General features: G+C 46.8%; 1 protein-coding gene across 1 annotated transcript; it reads right to left on the bottom strand.

The window, feature by feature from the left end:
- Positions 1 to 882: 882 nt before the first annotated feature.
- Positions 883 to 9,556, bottom strand: LOC135461358 (rRNA methyltransferase 2, mitochondrial-like). Its single transcript, XM_064738400.1, has 2 exons — positions 9,385 to 9,556; positions 883 to 2,680 (listed from the first exon to the last, which is right to left on the bottom strand). Exons 1-2 carry the CDS (start codon positions 9,461 to 9,463, stop codon positions 2,241 to 2,243), a joined length of 519 nt encoding a protein of 172 aa, XP_064594470.1. The 5' UTR covers positions 9,464 to 9,556; the 3' UTR covers positions 883 to 2,240.
- Between the last annotated feature and the right edge of the window lie 12,161 nt (positions 9,557 to 21,717).

The raw sequence follows: 21,717 nt of genomic DNA, 5'->3' as shown, positions 1-21,717 counted from the left end.
GGAAGGTTGTATGGTCTTCCCGGATAGCTCAATGAGATACTGGAATGTTTTGAAGCCTTGCGTTCATGAGTTCGAATCATCTCTACCGTATACCAGTCAAAGGCCCACTCAGGTGGTACAAGTGGTCACCCATCACCACTCAAAGCACAAACTCACAAGTGTGGATTCTTGAAAAATAATCAACTGCGTAGACAATAGGGTGATATCACAGCAAATGTTTAAAGGAAACAGAATTGGAGGGAAATGTTGAACATTACCAAGTACCTGATCACATGGATGTAAAATTACTAGTCAATTATTAACAGCTTCACCTGTACACAACCAGGGTGTAGTTTCTCTTGGACAAGTGGCTCAGTAGAATTTATTAATTTATTTATTTGATTGGTGTTTTATGCCATATTCAAGAACATTTCACTTATACGCCGGCAGCCAGCATTATGGTGGTCTCAGTAAAATAGTGCACCTGTCCGTTCCACTGGCACCTGTCCGTTCCACTGGCGCACCTGTCCCTTCCACTGGCACCTGTCCCTTCCACTGGCACCTGTCCTTTCCACTGGCACCTGTCCTTTCCACTGCCACCTGTCCCTTCCACTGGCGCACCTGTCCCTTCCACTGGCACCTGTCCCTTCCACTGGCGCACCTGTCCCTTCCACTGGCACCTGTCCCTTCCACTGGCACCTAACCTTTCCACTGCCACCTGTCCTTTCCACTGCCACCTGTTCTTTCCACTGCCACCTGTCCCTTCCACTGGCGCACCTGTCCCTTCCACTGGCGCACCTGTCCCTTCCACTGGCACCTGTCCCTTCCACTGGCACCTAACCTTTCCACTGCCACCTGTCCCTTCCACTGCCACCTGTCCCTTCCACTGGCGCACCTGTCCCTTCCACTGGCGCACCTGTCCCTTCCACTGCCACCTGTCCCTTCCACTGCCACCTGTCCCTACCACTGGCGCACCTGTCCCTTCCACTGGCGCACCTAAGGTTCAGGTTCAATCCTGGCATGGGAATTGTTAGATTTTCCTGTCACATAGTGCGTGGGTCCTTTCTGACAATATAAAGTGGTCAATGGAATTTCTGGGGACTCTTGCATTCACCGATAGTGTTCATCAATAGTGTGGGCAAAGGTCTGTATGTTTACCTTTGGTAGTCCAGTTTCCTGCACCCCTAAAACTCACAGCCACCATATAAGTGAAAGTTTCTCGAGTACGGTGTTCAACCACATACATAAATGTTCTCAAGGTGTACAGTGAAATGTTCTCAAGGTGTACAGTGAAATGTTCTCAATGTGTACCGTGAAATGTTCTCAAGGTGTACAGTGAAATGTTCTCAAGGCGGACTGTGAAATGTTCTCAAGGTGTACAGTGAAATGTTCTCAAGATGTACTGCGAAATGTTCTCAAGGTGTACAGTGAAATGTTCTCAAGGCGTACCGTGAAATGTTCTCAAGGTGTACAGTGAAATGTTCTCAAGGCGTTCTGTGAAATGTTCTCAAGGTGTACAGTGAAATGTTCTCAAGGCGTACTGTGAAATGTTCTCAAGGTATACAGTGAAATGTTCTCAAGGCGTACTGTGAAATGTTCTCAAGGTGTACTGTGAAATGTTCTCAAGGCGCACTGTGAAATGTTCTCAAGGTGTACTGTGAGATGTTCTTTAGGTTCAACATTACTTACATGTACATGTTACTGTTCTTTTACATTACATTACAGGGCATATGTATGTGACTTGAGTTTGAGGGCAGTCATATTAGTCTATCTTACAACAAAAATAAACAGGGGCTGTAGCACCTTGGAGAACAACGTTTGAACAGTTCAAGCACAAACTTTCACTTGAGTTTCGTTAGGTGAAATGAAGTGGAATATGTGTTCAGCAAATATCCGTACACAAACAGTGTGATTGGTATATACTGAGTTGCACTGAAATCTGTACTTGGGTCTCCTGTTTCTGAGGAGAAAACAAAATCCTAAAATGTCCAGAGTACAAATGAGGACAATGGACATAAATGACCCTAAATGACCTAAAATTTTGCAAATAAATGTCTAAAAATAGTAGTTTTGGTGCTGAAACTTTTTAGTAGAATATCATACCACATTCCACATAAACCTCAAAACACCATTCTAAAATCAACAGAACTGTCAGAATCTTGGAAGAAATTGATTACTTAGGGTAAATGACCTTGTATGCCGTAACAAGACACTGACAGGTGAGTCCATGTACTGGTAAGGTTAACTCAATAAGTGTTAACTTATGTCTCATCTTCTTTGTCTCTCTTGAAATCCTTGGCAAGAACAAACACTTCTGCAGAGTCCTTCCTGCTGGCCAGTGGCTTGACTACCTTCACCTGTCCAAACCTGGCAGCCATCCTGTCCACAAGCTGCCTCTGGTCCTGACCCTGCCAGAGTTTGCACAACAATGAACCACTATCTTTTAAAACAACCCTGGAAAAGTCTGTCACTGACATGCACAACTTGATGATGATGTCATGATCTAGGCTTTTGACACCTGTGGCATTGGGCGCCATGTCACTGAGGACTACATCTGCTAGCTGACCCCTCAAATGGTTTAGTATTTCTTTTTGACATTTTGCTGAAGTGAAGTCTCTGTCGGAGAGAATGGTAGCCCCTGGCACGGGTACCATGTACTGTAGATCCACACTGATGACGAACCCCTGCAATGCTGATTTGTCTGAAACAGAAACCAAATTTGGTCAACATCACAGTACTTAAACTTCTCTATAGTAAAATGGAAATTACAGGTGTCTACAAATCTAGTGCAATCAGGGGCTAGTAATTTATCTGGATCACTGCACCAGGAAATGCCCAGATTAAGTCAATTTTCTTTTACTGTTTATGGCATGGCATTAATATAACGTGTTTCAAATTATATTACACTCATAAATAGGTGCAAAACAGTAAGAATAAAAGCGTAATAAAAGACCTACTGAGAAACAATATATTTCTGGGCTGTAACAATAAACATATGTTTGTTTACTTGGGGGGTTTAACTTGGTTTCAACATTAAATTTGTATTTTGTGTTATATCCTCATGGTGGCTTTGTATAGCTGCAGGGCCAGTCCTATTGTCAACCCAGCCATGATGTGCCATCCAGTCACATGTAGCTACTACACAAACACCATCCAACCCAGCCATGATGTGCCATCCAGTCACATGTAGCTACTACACAAACACCATCCAACCCAGCCATGATGTGCCATCCAGTCACATGTAGCTACTACACAAATACCATCCAACTCAGATATGATGTGCTATCCAGTCACATGTAGCTATTACACAAACACCAACCAACTCAGACATGATGTGCCATCCAGTCACATGTAGCTACTACACAAATACCATCCAACTCAGACATGATGTGCCATCCAGTCACATGTAGCTACTACACAAACACCATCCAACTCAGACATGATGTGCCATCCAGTCACATGTAGCTACTACACAAATACCATCCAACTCAGACATGATGTGCTATCCAGTCACATGTAGCTACTACACAAACACCATCCAACTCAGACATGATGTGCCATCCAGTCACATGTAGCTACTACACAAACACCATCCAACCCATGTGCCATCCAGTCACTTGTAGCTACTACACAGGCACCATCCAACCCAGACATGATGTGCCATCCAGTCACATGTAGCTACTACACAAACACCAGCCAACCCAGCCATGATGTGCCATCCAGTCACATGTAGCTACTACAAACACACACCATCCAACCCGTGCCATCCAGACACATGTAGCTACTACACAAACACCAGCCAACCCAGCCATGATGTGCCATCCAGTCACATGTAGCTACTACACAAACACCATCCAACCCAGCCATGATGTGCCATCCAGTCACATGTAGCTACTACACACACACCATCCAACCCGTGCCATCCAGTCACATGTAGCTACTACACAAACACCAGCCAACACAGCCATGATGTGCCATCCAGTCACATGTAGCTACTACACAAACACCATCCAACCCAGCCATGATGTGCCATCCAGTCACATGTAGCTACTACACAGACACCATCCAACCCGTGCCATCCAGTCACATGTAGCTACTACACAAACACCAGCCAACCCAGCCATGATGTGCCATCCAGTCACATGTAGCTACTACACAAACACCATCCAACCCAGCCATGATGTGCCATCCAGTCACATGTAGCTACTACACAAACACCATCCAACCCAGCCATGATGTGCCATCCAGTCACATGTAGCTACTACACAAACACCATCCAACTCAGACATGATGTGCCATCCAGTCACATGTAGCTACTACACAAACACCATCCAACCCAGACATGATGTGCCATCCAGTCACATGTAGCTACTACACAGACACCATCCAACCCAGACATGATGTGCCATCCAGTCACATGTAGCTACTACACAGACACCATCCAACCCAGACATGATGTGCCATCCAGTCACATGTAGCTACTACACAGACACCATCCAACCCAGCCATGATGTGCCATCCAGTCACATGTAGCTACTACACAAACACCATCCAACTCAGACATGATGTGCCATCCAGTCACATGTAGCTACTACACAAACACCATCCAACTCAGCCATGATGTGCCATCCAGTCACATGTAGCTACTACACAAACACCATCCAACCCATGCCATCCAGTCACATGTAGCTACTACACAAACACCATCCAACCCATGCCATCCAGTCACATGTAGCTACTACACAAACACCATCCAACCTATGCCATCCAGTCACATGTAGCTACTACACAAACACCATCCAACCCAGCCATGATGTGCCATCCAGTCACATGTAGCTACTACACAAACACCATCCAACTCAGACATGATGTGCCATCCAGTCACATGTAGCTACTACACAGACACCATCGAACCCAGACATGATGTGCCATCCAGTCACATGTAGCTACTACACAGACACTATCCAACTCAGACATGATGTGCCATCCAGTCACATGTAGCTACTACACAAACACCATCCAACCCATGCCATCCAGTCACATGTAGCTACTACACAAACACCATCCAACCTATGCCATCCAGTCACATGTAGCTACTACACAAACACCATCCAACCCAGCCATGATGTGCCATCCAGTCACATGTAGCTACTACACAAACACCATCCAACTCAGACATGATGTGCCATCCAGTCACATGTAGCTACTACACAGACACCATCGAACCCAGACATGATGTGCCATCCAGTCACATGTAGCTACTACACAGACACTATCCAACTCAGACATGATGTGCCATCCAGTCACATGTAGCTACTACACAAACACCATCCAACCCAGCCATGATGTGCCATCCAGTCACATGTAGCTACTACACAAACACCATCCAACTCAGACATGATGTGCCATCCAGTCACATGTAGCTACTACACAAACACCATCCAACCCAGACATGATGTGCCATCCAGTCACATGTAGCTACTACACAAACACCATCCAACCCAGACATGATGTGCCATCCAGTCACATGTAGCTACTACACAAACACCAGCCAACCCAGCCATGATGTGCCATCCAGTCACATGTAGCTACTACACAAACACCATCCAACTCAGACATGATGTGCCATCCAGTCACATGTAGCTACTACACAAACACCATCCAACTCAGACATGATGTGCCATCCAGTCACATGTAGCTACTACACAAACACCATCCAACTCAGACATGATGTGCCATCCAGTCACATGTAGCTACTACACAGACACTATCCAACCCAGACATGATGTGCCATCCAGTCACATGTAGCTACTACACAAACACCATTCAACTCAGACACGATGTGCCATCCAGTCACATGTAGCTACTACACAAACACCATCCAACTCAGACATGATGTGCTATCCAGTCACATGTAGCTACTACACAAACACCATCCAACTCAGACATGATGTGCTATCCAGTCACATGTAGCTACTACACAGACACTATCCAACCCAGACATGATGTGCCATCCAGTCACATGTAGCTACTACACAAACACCATCCAACTCAGACATGATGTGCCATCCAGTCACATGTAGCTACTACACAAACACCATCCAACTCAGACATGATGTGCTATCCAGTCACATGTAGCTACTACACAAATGCCATCCAACTCAGACATGATGTGCTATCCAGTCAAATGTAGCTACTACACAAACACCATCCAACCCAGACATGATGTGCCATCCAGTCACATGTAGCTACTACACACACACCATCCAACTCAGACATGATGTGCCATCCAGTCACGTGTAGCTACTACACAAACACCATCCAACCCATGCCATCCAGTCACATGTAGCTACTACACAGACACCATCCAACCCGTGCTATCCAGTCACATGTAGCTACTACACAGGCACCATCCAACCCAGACATGATGTGCCATCCAGACACATGTAGTTACTACACAAACACCAGCCAACCCAGCCATGATGTGCCATCCAGTCACATGTAGCTACTACACAAACACCATCCAACCCAGCCATGATGTGCCATCCAGTCACATGTAGCTACTACACACACACCATCCAACCCGTGCCATCCAGTCACATGTAGCTACTACACAAACACCAGCCAACACAGCCATGATGTGCCATCCAGTCACATGTAGCTACTACACAAACACCATCCAACCCAGCCATGATGTGCCATCCAGTCACATGTAGCTACTACACAGACACCATCCAACCCATGCCATCCAGTCACATGTAGCTACTACACAAACACCAGCCAACCCAGCCATGATGTGCCATCCAGTCACATGTAGCTACTACACAGGCACCATCCAACCCAGCCATGATGTGCCATCCAGTCACATGTAGCTACTACACAAACACCATCCAACCCAGCCATGATGTGCCATCCAGTCACATGTAGCTACTACACAAACACCATCCAACTCAGACATGATGTGCCATCCAGTCACATGTAGCTACTACACAAACACCATCCAACCCAGACATGATGTGCCATCCAGTCACATGTAGCTACTACACAGACACCATCCAACCCAGCCATGATGTGCCATCCAGTCACATGTAGCTACTACACAGACACCATCCAACCCAGCCATGATGTGCCATCCAGTCACATGTAGCTACTACACAGACACCATCCAACCCAGCCATGATGTGCCATCCAGTCACATGTAGCTACTACACAAACACCATCCAACTCAGACATGATGTGCCATCCAGTCACATGTAGCTACTACACACACACCATCCAACTCAGCCATGATGTGCCATCCAGTCACATGTAGCTACTACACAAACACCATCCAACCCATGCCATCCAGTCACATGTAGCTACTACACAAACACCATCCAACCCATGCCATCCAGTCACATGTAGCTACTACACAAACACCATCCAACCTATGCCATCCAGTCACATGTAGCTACTACACAAACACCATCCAACCCAGCCATGATGTGCTATCCAGTCACATGTAGCTACTACACAAACACCATCCAACTCAGACATGATGTGCCATCCAGTCACATGTAGCTACTACACAGACACCATCGAACCCAGACATGATGTGCCATCCAGTCACATGTAGCTACTACACAGACACTATCCAACTCAGACATGATGTGCCATCCAGTCACATGTAGCTACTACACAAACACCATCCAACCCAGCCATGATGTGCCATCCAGTCACATGTAGCTACTACACAAACACCATCCAACTCAGACATGATGTGCCATCCAGTCACATGCAGCTACTACACAAACACCATCCAACCCAGACATGATGTGCCATCCAGTCACATGTAGCTACTACACAGACACCATCCAACCCAGACATGATGTGCCATCCAGTCACATGTAGCTACTACACAAACACCATCCAACCCAGCCATGATGTGCCATCCAGTCACATGTAGCTACTACACAAACACCATCCAACTCAGACATGATGTGCCATCCAGTCACATGTAGCTACTACACACACACCATCCAACTCAGACATGATGTGCTATCCATTCACATGTAGCTACTACACAGACACCATCCAACCCAGACATGATGTGCCATCCAGTCACATGTAGCTACTACACAAACACCATCCAACTCAGACATGATGTGCCATCCAGTCACATGTAGCTACTACACAAACACCATCCAACTCAGACATGATGTGCTATCCAGTCACATGTAGCTACTACACAAATACCATCCAACTCAGACATGATGTGCTATCCAGTCACATGTAGCTACTACACAAATACCATCCAACTCAGACATGATGTGCTATCCAGTCAAATGTAGCTACTACACAAACACCATCCAACCCAGACATGATGTGCCATCCAGTCACATGTAGCTACTACACACACACCATCCAACTCAGACATGATGTGCCATCCAGTCACGTGTAGCTACTACACAAACACCATCCAACCCGTGCCATCCAGTCACGTGTAGCTACTACACAGACACCATCCAACCCGTGCCATCCAGTCACATGTAGCTACTACACAGGCACCATCCAACCCAGCCATGATGTGCCATCCAGTCACGTGTAGCTACTACACAGACACCATCGAACCCAGACATGATGTGCCATCCAGTCACATGTAGCTACTACACAGACACTATCCAACCCAGACATGATGTGCCATCCAGTCACATGTAGCTACTACACAAACACCATCCAACCCAGACATGATGTGCCATCCAGTCACATGTAGCTAATACACAGACACCATCCAACCCAGCCATGTTGTGCCATCCAGTCACATGTAGCTACTACACACACACCATCCAACCCGTGCCATCCAGTCACATGTAGCTACTACACAGACACCATCCAGAAGAGTATGCGCACTTGTAAAACCTGGGAACCTGTGTAATTGTACGAAGAGTGATCACTTACATGGAAGTCTTGGTAAGGACTTAACTTGGATTTGATCCCAGCTAGGCTTCCCACATACAAGGCGAACTCTCTAGCCCCCAGCCAAGGCTGTGAGGAAGCCAGCATGAGCATGCCCTGGTGAGAGGCTCCTGGGTCATTGTGATGAGCCTACTTACAGGCCTATCTAGCCATGAAATTGGCTATAAAAGTATGTCGTGTGCACAAATCAACAAAGATCTCATCCAGACGACATAACTGCGTGCCGGTAGTTATAGTGATCAATTATCTCGCGCTCTCGAGATCTTTATAACCTAACACATATCCCGTGGGCACGACTTAGTAAATAAAACAAAGGATAACTGAAAGCTGTCTTGTTATTCTTTCTATAGTCAATTTCTCTAACCATGCACATTTTACGGCCCTTTTTGTATCAGCCAACATTTCCTTAAATTAATAGACAGGATTTTCTTGCTAGCGCCTTGTATGTACCTTGGCCAAGGGAATTGACATGCTTGACAGCGACTTGTGACCACGAGCCCGGGGCCGCCCCGCAGTCTATGACCGTCATACCCGGCGCCAATAATTTGTGCTTTTCCTGGATTTCCAACAGTTTGAAGGCACTGCGGCAACGGTAACTTTCAAACCTGGCCTGCTTCACGTAAGGATCGGTCAGCTGTCGCTGAAGCCACTGCTGCGAACTTGGCTTCCGGCCTTTCAGATTCTTCGGTGATGTCTTCGACACAATGAATGAAAAGTGTACGTGCCGTAGAATTGGAAGCCTTCGTGGCAGATCAGGTCCAAACCGCGGTGGCCAACAGAGAGACAGAAAACGGAGCGGCGAAGTTGGACGAGCTGTCATCGTCGGACACGTGTATTTGTTGTGTCCTCTCCGCGCAAAGCTGTTAAAACTGGGCTAATAGAGATAAATATACGCTGCGCGGAGATCTGCTATCGAACGGGGACTCTCCACTGCTTCGTTTGGATTCATAAAATTTCCGAATAACGGACTTCTTGGACTTCATTCATTATATGGCATACTATAAAACTGTACCAGGTTGAGTCATACCAAAGGCTTTAAAGATGCTACTTGTTGCTGTCTCGCTTGGCACTCATTACTGAGAGGCTAGAGCAAGTACACAGTACTGGTATATGTACACACACCTAATCATTTATTTATTTATTTGATTGGTGTTTTACGCCATACTCAAGAATATACTTAAAGGAGGGCGGCCAGCATTATGGTGGGATGAAACCGGGCAGAAATTCTCACTTTTTGCTGCAAATCACTTTGATAGTCCGAAAAAATGCATCTTCACGCGGAATTAAATAACCTTTGTGTTCCTGATTTCACAAAGCCGTTTCAGACTTGAGTCATAATTTAAATTCTCTCTACAGGGCTTAGTTTGTTTTGATACTCGAAGGTGAAATTTGGACGCGTTTGTCTAAAAACTGTATATTGTGTCTTCTTGTGGCCAAGGTGCTGCCGCCACTGAAATATCATGCCGAAGACACAAGACATGACACCTCACCCAGTCACATTATACTGACACCGCACCAACCTGTCCTGTTTCCTTGCTCTAACCTCTCAATGCTGAACGCCAAGCGAGGCAGCAGCAAGTGCCATTTTTAAAGTCTTTGGTATGTCTCGACCCGGGTTTGATCCCAGGTGTCCCGACTTCGAGGTGAATTGTCGAATTATCAGCGATCGGCAGTTAATTGTAAGAATATGGTAGGCCTATAGCTTAACACTACCCTATTGACATGTCTCAATTACTGTGGCTGTATATATTTACAATACCATGCTTCCCTTGAACCCATGTGAACCTGGTAAAATAGGTGATATAATAGGTGACGTATACACTCACCAATTACAGTTATGTCCAGGATTATATCTGCACACAATCCTCTATTACTATACGGCGGACGGAGTACAGAATGTCCATTAATGTAAATGTATGTGTGTGTGGCTGAAGATAAAGGAGGACGCGCTCTGACAGACTTGCGTGTTAGGTTCTGTTTGCCGGATGGTGCCGGATGAGGACTACCAGTACACATCTCCGTTATAGCTGTGTTCTGACTAATTGCAGCTAGTGTAGGTGCCTTCTGAACAAATGCACTCATGCACCCTGCTAATCTGTCGCGTGCTGCCGCGAAGGCTTCCGCTGACGTGTACCGTTTGTTTCTGTTAGTAAAACGACATTAATATACAATTGGCCTCCGACCCCCATTAATTTTCCATAAGCGACAATGTTAACGTCTAGCGCTGTAGCTCAGTCCCAAACATTCCGTGGCCAATAAGCTTTGGTGCATACCTGGCCCAGCCTGGGAGAAACAAGCCATAAAAATCTTGACATAGGTTGACCGTCAAAATCTGGACCTGTCCATGCCGGCAGCTGGGAGGCGTGCCTATCAACGCCAAGGGGACGTCACTCGCAGCCTCATCACTACCCCACACCTTATGTCCTCTCACCCAGAATTTCAAACTTTCATCAATAAAGCTCATACCTCCTCAAAGTTTAGACAGTTTCCAGCATTTTAATACCAAGCATGCACCTGTGCACCAAAAATGGACGCCTGGGAGCAAAAAAAGACTTTATATCCTAAAATTCACAGAACTACAATCGTCCCTACCAAAAAACAGAAGTTCTAATGGGGGTCTGTGTCCAATTAAGATGTACCGGTAGCGAATGTGGTTTTTGGAAAGGAGAGACCGACGCAGATCATTTACATTTACTAACCTCTTTCTATACTGTATGACAAACATCATTGACAAACATATATCTGTATTTACAGATGGGATTTGTGAGAATTCAGTCATACTCTTTACAGCGCATGTGCCGCTCTCTACGCTCGATTTACATCACTGCCACCACTAGACAAGTTTGGCCTTTAGAGCGGGTGTTACGCACGTTGGCGTGTACATGATTAGCTTCACCACTGATGTCCTTGCATGGAACCATTTAATGAGCAATAAAATTGTTTCAGGTATAGGTTAGAATCAGTTTGCGTACTTTTATACATAAAGAATGCTTGTATATAATGTATTATTAAAACAAAGGTTGAGGCAGAGCGTTTGTGTTTTCTGACATCCGCGGCGATTTCATCGTGATCACAGTGCCCTCAACGTTGTTCAGTCTTTTTGTATAAAAGTTTCTAGAGGTGGAGAGCAGCAGCGCATGCGCTGTGAGGAGTATTGAAATTCAGTTTGAGCTTCTTTAGAATACCTACCCGTTTCTACATTTGGTCGGACGAAGTTCTGTATGCAAAGCTGAGAGAGAATAGACCATTGATTGAGTTTGTTGTTTGGAGGCTTGCTTCACTAATCCGCCACATGGAATGCCCAAGAACTATATATAGTTTGGTCATTCCTTGTATATACATATATATATTATTAATATCCAAAAAAAAAACCTGTTTATTCTCATCCGGCTAAATCATCAAAATACACTGACAAGAAAGTTCCACTTGTGTATTCTGCACATTACAGTTAGTAGTATAGAAGGGGTCGAACGTGTCTCATTGGGTAGGCGCAATTGGGGAGGCGCAGGTGTGTCGTTGAGTCAGCGCTCCCATGAGCAAGGCGCATGCGCGTGACGTCACACAGTCCTATCGCCAGCCTGAGCGACGTGGGGCCGGTGGAATTTCTCATCACCAACGCGGACGTTCACATTTACTTGGACTTGGCCAACACCATGTTGTACATGAAGATGAAAATCATCGACGGGGAAGGAGAGGTTGTTGAGGCTGAACGACAAACTCATCACCGCTTCCATCAACATGTACACGTACCGTGCCTACTTCGAGACACTGTTGTCTTGGCGGACAGGCCAAGAACACCCAGCTGTTATCAGTCTTGTGGTACACGGATACACAAAGGAGGTTTGACGAGACGGATGAGATCAACACGAGATTTTACGAACGGCTGCAGCTCACGGCCCAAAGTCGGTCGGTTGACATGCTGGGGCGCCTGCACTTCGACATGTTCCTGTAACGGCGTCACCTGCTGAACAACGTGAGCGTCCGCATACTCTGTCCGCTGCTGACCAAGTATTTCTCCGTTCCCAAAGGCCACACCCTCATCAACGAAAAAAACCTATTTCTTGGCAGCTTACCAACACGTTTAGTGGTGGGATGTGTGAGCAACACGGTTTTTGACGGGAGCTACCCGTTCCATTTCCAGCACTTGTACACAAACTTCGTCGCCTTGCATGTCGGCGGACGTCAAATTCCTGCCGCCCCTGACACCCGACTTTGAGACCGGGAATTTCGTCACAGCCTACATGAACCTCTTTACCAACACAGGCAAAATGTTTCACGACGAGGGGAACTCCATCCGTCGCACCACGTTCGTCAAAGAAAAACACGCTGTTTTGTTTCGACTTGACCCCCAACCGCCACAACGATCGCCAACTGAACTGAATATCACGAAAATAGACAAAAGGCGAAACGTGCTCTGTGACTTAGCCAGTTGAAAAACAAAACAACATGGACACGGTGTAATTACGTATTTACCCGCGTCGTGCTGGGGGATGTCTACGCTTGAGATCACCTCCCTCACCAAGTGACCAACACACCCTGGGCCTGCGTCATCAACACAGACACGTGCCTCCGCCCGGGACAACACTGGGTAGCCGTCTCCATAGACGTGTGCCCAGACCCACCCCGTCTCCGGCGAGAATAGTTTGATTCGTACGGACTCCCATCCCTCCACAACGATATCATCGTTTGGCTCAAACGGAGGACACACCACTCAACGTGGAATGATCGGCGGATGCAGAGTCTGGACACGGCGGTGTGTGGACAATATTGCGTGTATTACTTAACCCAGCGGACTTGAGGTCGTCCCATGGACGCTATTGTACATACGTTGAGCACGTCGTGCACGACATACCATAACGACTTAATGATGTTCGATTGGGTGGATCGCCAGTTTGGGGTCCTGCCCCCGTTTTTTGTCACTCCACCAGCCAGTGGGCTGTAATACTGTTCGTTCCATGTTGTTTTTGCCTGTTCGACACGTTCTCACCATTTGCGCTGTGGTGGTTGGGCAACACGGAGAGGTAAACGTCCTTCCTTCTCCACACCCCCCCCCCCACCCCCACACCCCCGAGCGCTAACTGCTTTGCAGGAAAACTTATCTTTACTGTTCTACTCCCCGCCGTAGCAATAGTATGTCTTCGAACACAAACTAACGATAGTGTTACACGTCCACTCGACTTTGAAGAGCCCGACGTACGTTTATCAAAGTCGAAGTGGTCGCGTCGAGGTAACCATTTGTTTCGCTCCACCTCGTATACCGCCCGCAGCTCAGGTTTAACCAAGGATTCCCAATTCGGGTTACCCCAGGCCATGTACGAAGAGTCCGTGTCCATCTCGGAATACTCTCAGTCCGCCTTGTTCAAAAAACGAGTCATGAAATCATAGTAAAACTCCAACATACGGAGTTTGGCATAATGGTACACCATACATCCTTTTTGCCAGGGTAGGTTGTAACGAATGGTCCTTTTGCTGCTTACCACTTTGAAGGTGTCGTCATCGATTTGGTCAACGGTACGGCACCGTACACTCTCCATTAATTTGTGCGCCTTCGTCAGGTCACAGATTTTCACATCCACATACCGGTCTTGCTTTGTCACGGTTTTGCCATAGCCGGAATTTCCCAACAACTTCATCGTTTTCCCGATAAGAGCCTTGGAAGGGCTGGTTTCCCCTTCTTGGTGGGCTTGGGTGACGGCTTCCGCAAATATTTGGAAGGCTGACACGGGCGTGTACTCCATGATTTAGTAGACGCGGAAACTACCAACCCGTGAGCGAGATACCATTGCAGTAACGCTGTGGCCAGTATAATTTCCGTGCCGAAGATACTCCCGATTAACATTCGCCTGGTGCCGGGTATGATGTCATTTACCCGCTCGAACTCCGCCATGGTGGGGCCTATGTCCTCCCGGCTAACATCGATGTCTTTAAATATGGGTGGACATTCCGCAAAGTCTGCTTTCAAAGGGTCCGGCACGTGGATGTCGCATTCGACCAAGCCAAACAACCGGCCTTGGGCGACAGCCCCCACCAGATGACCCTGCGTCTTGGGCTGTCGCTGTGACGGGGGTAAGCCGTACTGCTGCAGGAAGGCACGCAAGGCCGGGTTCGTTTTCCGCAGGCGAAGAAACTCGCATTTCCGTATGGATTTTAGCTTGTACCCCTAGGACTGGACGTACGCTTCCTTGTTGTCCCGGCGCAAGTCTTGAGGTGTCAACCCTCGCCGGTCGTTGTAGCGGAGCACACCCTAGTGTGGGTGATTCAGGTGACAGCCGTGGTAGTGGTAATATCAACCGTGGAACTGGAAGACGGTGGGACGTCCGTCGATATGGGCGAACCCGTTTACTGGGAGTTGCCTATCACCAACCTGTTTCTCCGTATGGTTAAATCGGTGGCGGATGGGTATCCCCAGCTGGTGCGACTGCCAGTTCAGCCATTTTTTGAGCCAGACGCGTCGCCGTTCCGGTGGGAACAAACTTGTCCCCGTCATGTCGCCATCGGATGTAGTGACCTGCCCGCATGAGTGAAGCAAGGCAGGCCAAGTACAATGCGTTAGCATCGAACCAACCATCCGCTGACAGATATTACCTCCCCGTATACGTGTCACGCCTCGTTCGTGGTACCGATGAAAGATGATGCTCGGCCCACGATGTTTTTTCTTTCGGCAGACGTGCATGTCTTTGGCTTTCTCACCAATGAGCGTCAACACAGAGCGCAAATCGTGAAACAAGTAGCGGAAGGTGAACCCTGGTATGCTAATACAGTCTTTGAAGACGTCGACGTGCATGGTTTTGTAGAACACCACCACCTTCTCTGCCAACTTCATGAAGGGGATCACGTCCAGATTGTTATACCACCTCAGCAAGTCTTTTACGGTACGCATGCCGTGGTTCCTCTGCGTCTCCTGCAGGATATTGTACTCACTCGGCGTCCGTGGACGGCTGGTGAGTGAGATCGTTATCGAAAGCGTGGCGGGGTGGGAGTGCCGTTTCCCCCAGCCGGGCGAGGGAGTCTATGTATCTGTAACAAAACTTCCCTTTGGTGAAGCGGCAGTCGTCCCCTTGTCGTACCAGTAATTAGGGGCCAGATAATTTTGAATGTCCAGAAATTTTGGCTGTGGCGTGGTGAGGGCCATGTGACTGTTGCTACGCTTGACAACACACTCCAAATCACCAGCCTTGACCAGGTTGGTCAAGGCTGTTGCTTGATCAAATTCAGATCGTAGTTACCCGAGCTGAAGCCGAGGGCTGGGAGTTGGTTGATATAGGCGACGAATTTGTCCCGCACCCGCCGAGTGTAAGACGGCTTGTTTTCGTTGGGATCGATGCGCTCGTCCAGGATGTAGGCATAATACTCTGTGAGATGGGCGCTACTGGTCTCGCCGACGGTAATGAGGTAAGCCATCATCCGTTCAACGAGCGCGTGGGGATTACCTGTAGAGATGAAGCACACGGGCTGGTCGTGGTCGGGCACATTGGAGTTTGCGCTGAAACTCATGGGGATGTGATGGGAAGTCCATTCCGTTATACCGGTCATCGCTTCATCCACAGGGGCCAGGTAAGCTTCGAAGTCGTGACATGCTCGGCAAGGGAATATTCCCGGAGGTAAATACCCATGTCCGCCAACCTTTCGAAAATAGTGGGTTGACTGTGGAATACACCCCCTGGATACTGACGGCGAACGGCGTCGGTGCACGTTTGACCGTGCCGACGTAATTTATACAGCCTACTAAATGTCTTATGGCACACTTCACACGTGTAAAAATGGGCATAACGAGCCATGTCCTTTAGGTAGTTGAAATGATGATTGTGAAGGTTTAACCGCATGGTTGAAGCATAGCGCTGTGCACTGCGATGGACGAGTTGAGCCGAATAAAAGTTGTACATGGGGAGGAGCTGGTACATTTGAATGTTCACGTTGAATAGGCTCTCCACCGTATCCAGCGTACTGAGAGGTACGCCGCGGAAATGCCTGGGCTCCATATCTACAGCCTCCGGTTACATTCGGTGGCGATGTCGAGCCTGGTTTTTGCAGTTTTTGGGGTTGGCCTTGTCCAGATGTACGACCAAACACCGAAACGAACACAAATGGTCCCAGTAAGGTCCATGGGCTCCTTCCACTAACGTGTGCAGCCCCTTGCTCGCTGTCAGGTAAGGCGGCGTTACCCCGACCTCACCGATGGGCTGATGGGGTAGTTTGTGCACAAAAAACAAAACGTTAGTCAAGAGATTACAATCCGTTTCGTGTTGGGACTTTGTTGCTGCGCCTAAGTGAGTGGATCTTTGCTGGGGAGGTGGGCGAGGAGTTCACACAGGTCAGCCCGATACGCAACGTGGTACGGAGCGTCAAGTACCCGGGAATTATTGCTGCTGGGGTAAAAGTAACGCACCTGTCCCATCTCCTTGTGGCGAAGAATATACCCAAAGCTATAGTTGACGGTGAATGCGGTGGGCTGGTCATCATAAATCGCGTTCAGATAGGCGTGGAGGCTCCGAGATTGCTGAGCCGGTAGTTGTAGAAGTCCTGCACCGGCTTGCCGCGATAGAAATGCTGGCGGATGGAACGCCAGTGCTGTCGATACAGTTCCCGTATATCACTCTCACTGTTAGGCAGGAGACAGTCGAGAGGTTGGGTTGGGTCGAGTTAGAAGTGGCTCTGACTGGCACTGCTAGGCAGGAGATAACCTAGGGGGTTCGGTTGGGCCAGGTTGGAAGTGGCTGGCTGGGGATTTTCCACCTTTGTCTTGTTCGAGTCATCCGCCTATAAAAAAAATAGTATAATATAACTATAGTATAGGATAGGATAGTATAGTAGAGTATTACTATAGTAGAGGATAACTATAGTAGAGTAAAACTATAGTATCGTAGAGTATAACTATAGTAGGGTATAACTATAATATTGTATAACTATAATATAGTAAAACTGCAGTAGGGTAATAGTACGGCCACATTGCTCAGTGACTGGGTGCCGCGACACCCCGCGCGCATTGTCAGCCCGCGTCGGTGAGGCTTGCCGATGACGTTATACTTTTTTTTTCGTCTAACGGTCCAGGCGGCCTGTTTGCCGGAATGTCTGAGACCCCGAAGAGGATAACAACAGATGAATATCCAGAGCGTATACGCCGGCTTATAATATATACTGTTGGACAATGCAGAAGAGACAGCTATCAATATAGCTATATATCTATACATCTATTCACACCCCATTATAAGGAGGCTATGTATATATATATATATATATATATATATATATATATATATATATATATATATATATATATATATATATATATATATATATATATATATATATATATATATATATATATATATATATATATATATATATATATATATATATATATATAAACAAGGTTTACGGGACCAATATTACCAATATATATCTATCTATATCTATTCCTCCCTCCCCCTAATATAAGGCGGGTATATAACTGAGACAATACGAGGGAAGGTCTTCGGGACCTATGAGGAGATAACAAAAAATGGCTCATAATACACGGTCAAGGGGACCTGTCGGGGAGGGTGATGGTGGAGGTGAATAGGACAGTGACGTGTGTGAGTGTGAATTTGACGGACACCCGCAGATGGTTTCTCCCCTGTAATGATCTTCATCCCGGCTACTCCACCAAATGAACCTTGGCCAATAGTAACATTCTCTGACTCTCCAGAGCCATGTACATCTTCCAAGCAAATAGTAACACTCGTCCCTGACTCACCAGAGCCATCTACAGCGTCCCCAGAACACTTACAATGTACAGTGTTGAATAATACTACTCCCATTCATCGTGGTCGAGGCCGTGGGAGAAGGTGCTACACCCCAGACGGACGAAACTGAGCGGTGTCAGAGAGAAGGAGGTTGATAAGGGTAGTAGTGACGTATGGGAGAGTGGTGGATTTAATGTATTTTACAGGGAATTTGACAGGGAAGCAGACCCGATACAGTTGTTAACCCCGGAGCAAGATGTGACACCCCCCCCCACTTCCCACCCCGCAGGGGGTTAATAATAAATGAACACTCCAATGCTCATTACCACCCTCGATCACCCTGGATTGTCTGATATAATAGCTTGTCATATCACACAATTATCTGCTGGTATCGGCAGTCATAGGTTTTCATGTATGTGCAGAAGCGAATAGCGGAGGTGATGAGGTGATGACCTAGCGAGCATCATGGCAAGTGGGCTTAGATTAGCCGTACAGCGCACATTTGTCATGTCCCAATAATTATTATTTTATTCAATTTTACATAAATCCGTTTAATCAAATGGGCTTAGATTAATCATACAGGGTCAAAGGTTGTTCCCCGTCTATAACCGTGTCAACAAGCGTCCCAGAGATATCCCCCCCCCCGAAATACCATCTCACAAATGGTATTGCTGATTCTGACGTACGAAATACGTCATCGTATGGTAAACATGTCAGTTTTAGTCGACGGACTTCTGGTCTAACGTTGTGTTGTACAAAAAACATCAATTGAGTTATGCAAAAACACCTAGGCTATCTTTAAACATGTGGGCTTAGAGGAGCCACACAGCCCTTTCTGGGATGCCTAATAATTATTATTTTTTTCAATTTTTACATAAAAAGGCACCAAATCCAGATAATATGACCAAAGAAAGGTATTAGGGAACATATAGGAAAAAATAAGCTTATAACTTGGAAACGTACGGTTATGTAACATTCCCTGTGCCACTGTCAAAGCAGTTCACCAGTGAATCTCAAGTATCGAAAATTAGACCATTCATAGTACGAAGCTGGACAGCTGAAAATTACACAAATCCAACGAATACACTATCGCTGACATCGATTTGACCAGAGGCATTGTCCTGTGTAGTATTTTTTGCGAGACAAATTTCTTCACCCACCCTGTTTGCAACCAGGGAAATCACGCGGTCTTTAGCTTCTGGATTGTCTTATAGCATACCTTATCACGTCACAGTTATCTGTTGGTATCGACCGTCAAGCCTTTTCATGTATGTGCAGAAGCGACCTAGCGGGCATTATAACAAGCTGGTTTAGATTAGCCATACAGCGCTATCTGTGATGTCCCATTAATTTTATTTTATTCAATTTCACGTAAATCTAAACAGGTGAGCTTAGATTAGCCATACAGCGTCAAAGGCTGTTCCCCGTCTACAGCCATGTCAACAAGCGGCCTAGAGATATTCCCCCTGAAATTCTCTGTACGAAATACGCCATGTATTTATACTGCACGGTCGTATGATAAATATGTAAGTTTTAGTCGACGGCCTTCTGGTCTAGCGTTATGTTATACAAAAACATCACATGAGTTTTGCAAAAACACCTAGGCTATCTGGAAAGCTGAAAATTACACAAATCCAACGAATACACTATCGCTGACATCGATTTGACAACAGGCATATTCCTGTGCAATATTTTTTGCGGGACTAATTTCTTCATGTGGTCTCTAGCTTCTGGCTTGTTTTATAGAATAGCTTATAATTTCACATAATTATCTGTTGGTATCGGAAGTCATACCTTTTCATGTATCTGCAGAAGCAAATAACGGCGAGTGATTACCTAGCAAGCATTATTGCAAGTGGGGATAGATTGGCCCCACAGCGCCATCTATAATGTCCAATAATTATTGTTTTATTCAATTTTACATAAAAAGGCACCAAATCCAGAGAAGATGACCACAGAAACGTGTTAGGCAACATATAGGTAAAAAAGTAAGCTTATAACTTGGAAGCGTATACTTATGTAACACTTGCTGTTCAAAAGTAGTTCACCTGTAAATCTCAAGTATAGAAAATTGAACCATTCATAGTACGAAGTACGGCATGTGTTTATACTGCATGATCGTATCGCTTAGCCGAGTGGTACAAACCGTTCGGCCTTTACCAGAGTGTGTGCGGATGTGTGACTTACCTTTCCGTGTTCAGCACGTCGATGCACGCGCCAGTCCCACAACCGATAAAACCTCTTGTCACACCCTTCGCATGGGTACATTTCTTTCTTTTTCCCATGCACCTGCTGATGCCGAACCAAACGACTCCGGCGGGGAAACGTCCGGCCGCAGGTCGGGCACGTGAACCTCGCTCCTCCCTCCTCCGCGTGGCACGTCCGCACATGCCGCACCCAGTTTTCCCATCTAGAAAAGTGCCTGGTACACGTGTTACAAGTAAACTGGGACCACTCCCCCTTAGAGTGCTGTGTCTGCTCATGCCGCAGGTAATCGCTCCGCCTACAAAAGTGCCTGGCACATGTCCAGCAAATAAATTCACCCATTGCTGAAGCTTCTCCTCCTCCTCCTCCTGCTCCTCCTGCTGCTCCTCCTGCTGCTCCTCCTCCTGCTCCCGCTGCTGCTCCTCCTCCTCCTCCTCCTCCTCTGTAAGCCATAATGGCAGCGTAGCGAGTCTCTCGGTGAAGATGGTCTGGTGTTGTCTAGTAGTAGCTTCACTCTCTTCACACACCTTTTTATCCCGTCAACGCAGACGTCAACGAAATTCAGGCGCCAAAACCGCGCGGTCACCCATTGGTCAATTTTGGCACGAATGGAGTTCAGCCATTGGTCAGTTTTGGCGCGAAATAGGACTAAAGGAGCTGCTCTTACGCGTGACATCAGTTTTGGCGCGAAATGGAGCTGAAGGAGCTGCTCTCGCGCGTGACGTAACGCGCGTCATTGGTCAGTTTTGGCGCGAAATGGAGCTCACCCATGGATCCGTTTGGCCGCTAAGAAAAAGGAGCTGTTCTCATTGGTCAGTTTTGGTGCGAAAGAGCTCAAGGAGCTGCGTTCATTGGT

This window comes from Liolophura sinensis, chromosome 1 (assembly GCF_032854445.1).
Source record: "Liolophura sinensis isolate JHLJ2023 chromosome 1, CUHK_Ljap_v2, whole genome shotgun sequence".
In the NCBI taxonomy this organism is placed as follows: domain Eukaryota; kingdom Metazoa; phylum Mollusca; class Polyplacophora; order Chitonida; family Chitonidae; genus Liolophura; species Liolophura sinensis.
Note: the sequence above shows the minus strand (reverse complement) of the source record. Positions and strands in the feature narration are given on the sequence as shown.

Excerpts from the sequence above, each read along its gene's own strand:
- LOC135461358 (XM_064738400.1), bottom strand. The coding sequence starts at position 9,463 with ATGACGGTCATAGACTGCGGGGCGGCCCCGGGCTCGTGGTCACAAGTC. Across the intron at positions 2,681-9,384 it reads TGTCAATTCCCTTGGCCAAG|ACAAATCAGCATTGCAGGGG; the intron begins GTACATACAAGG and ends TTTCTGTTTCAG.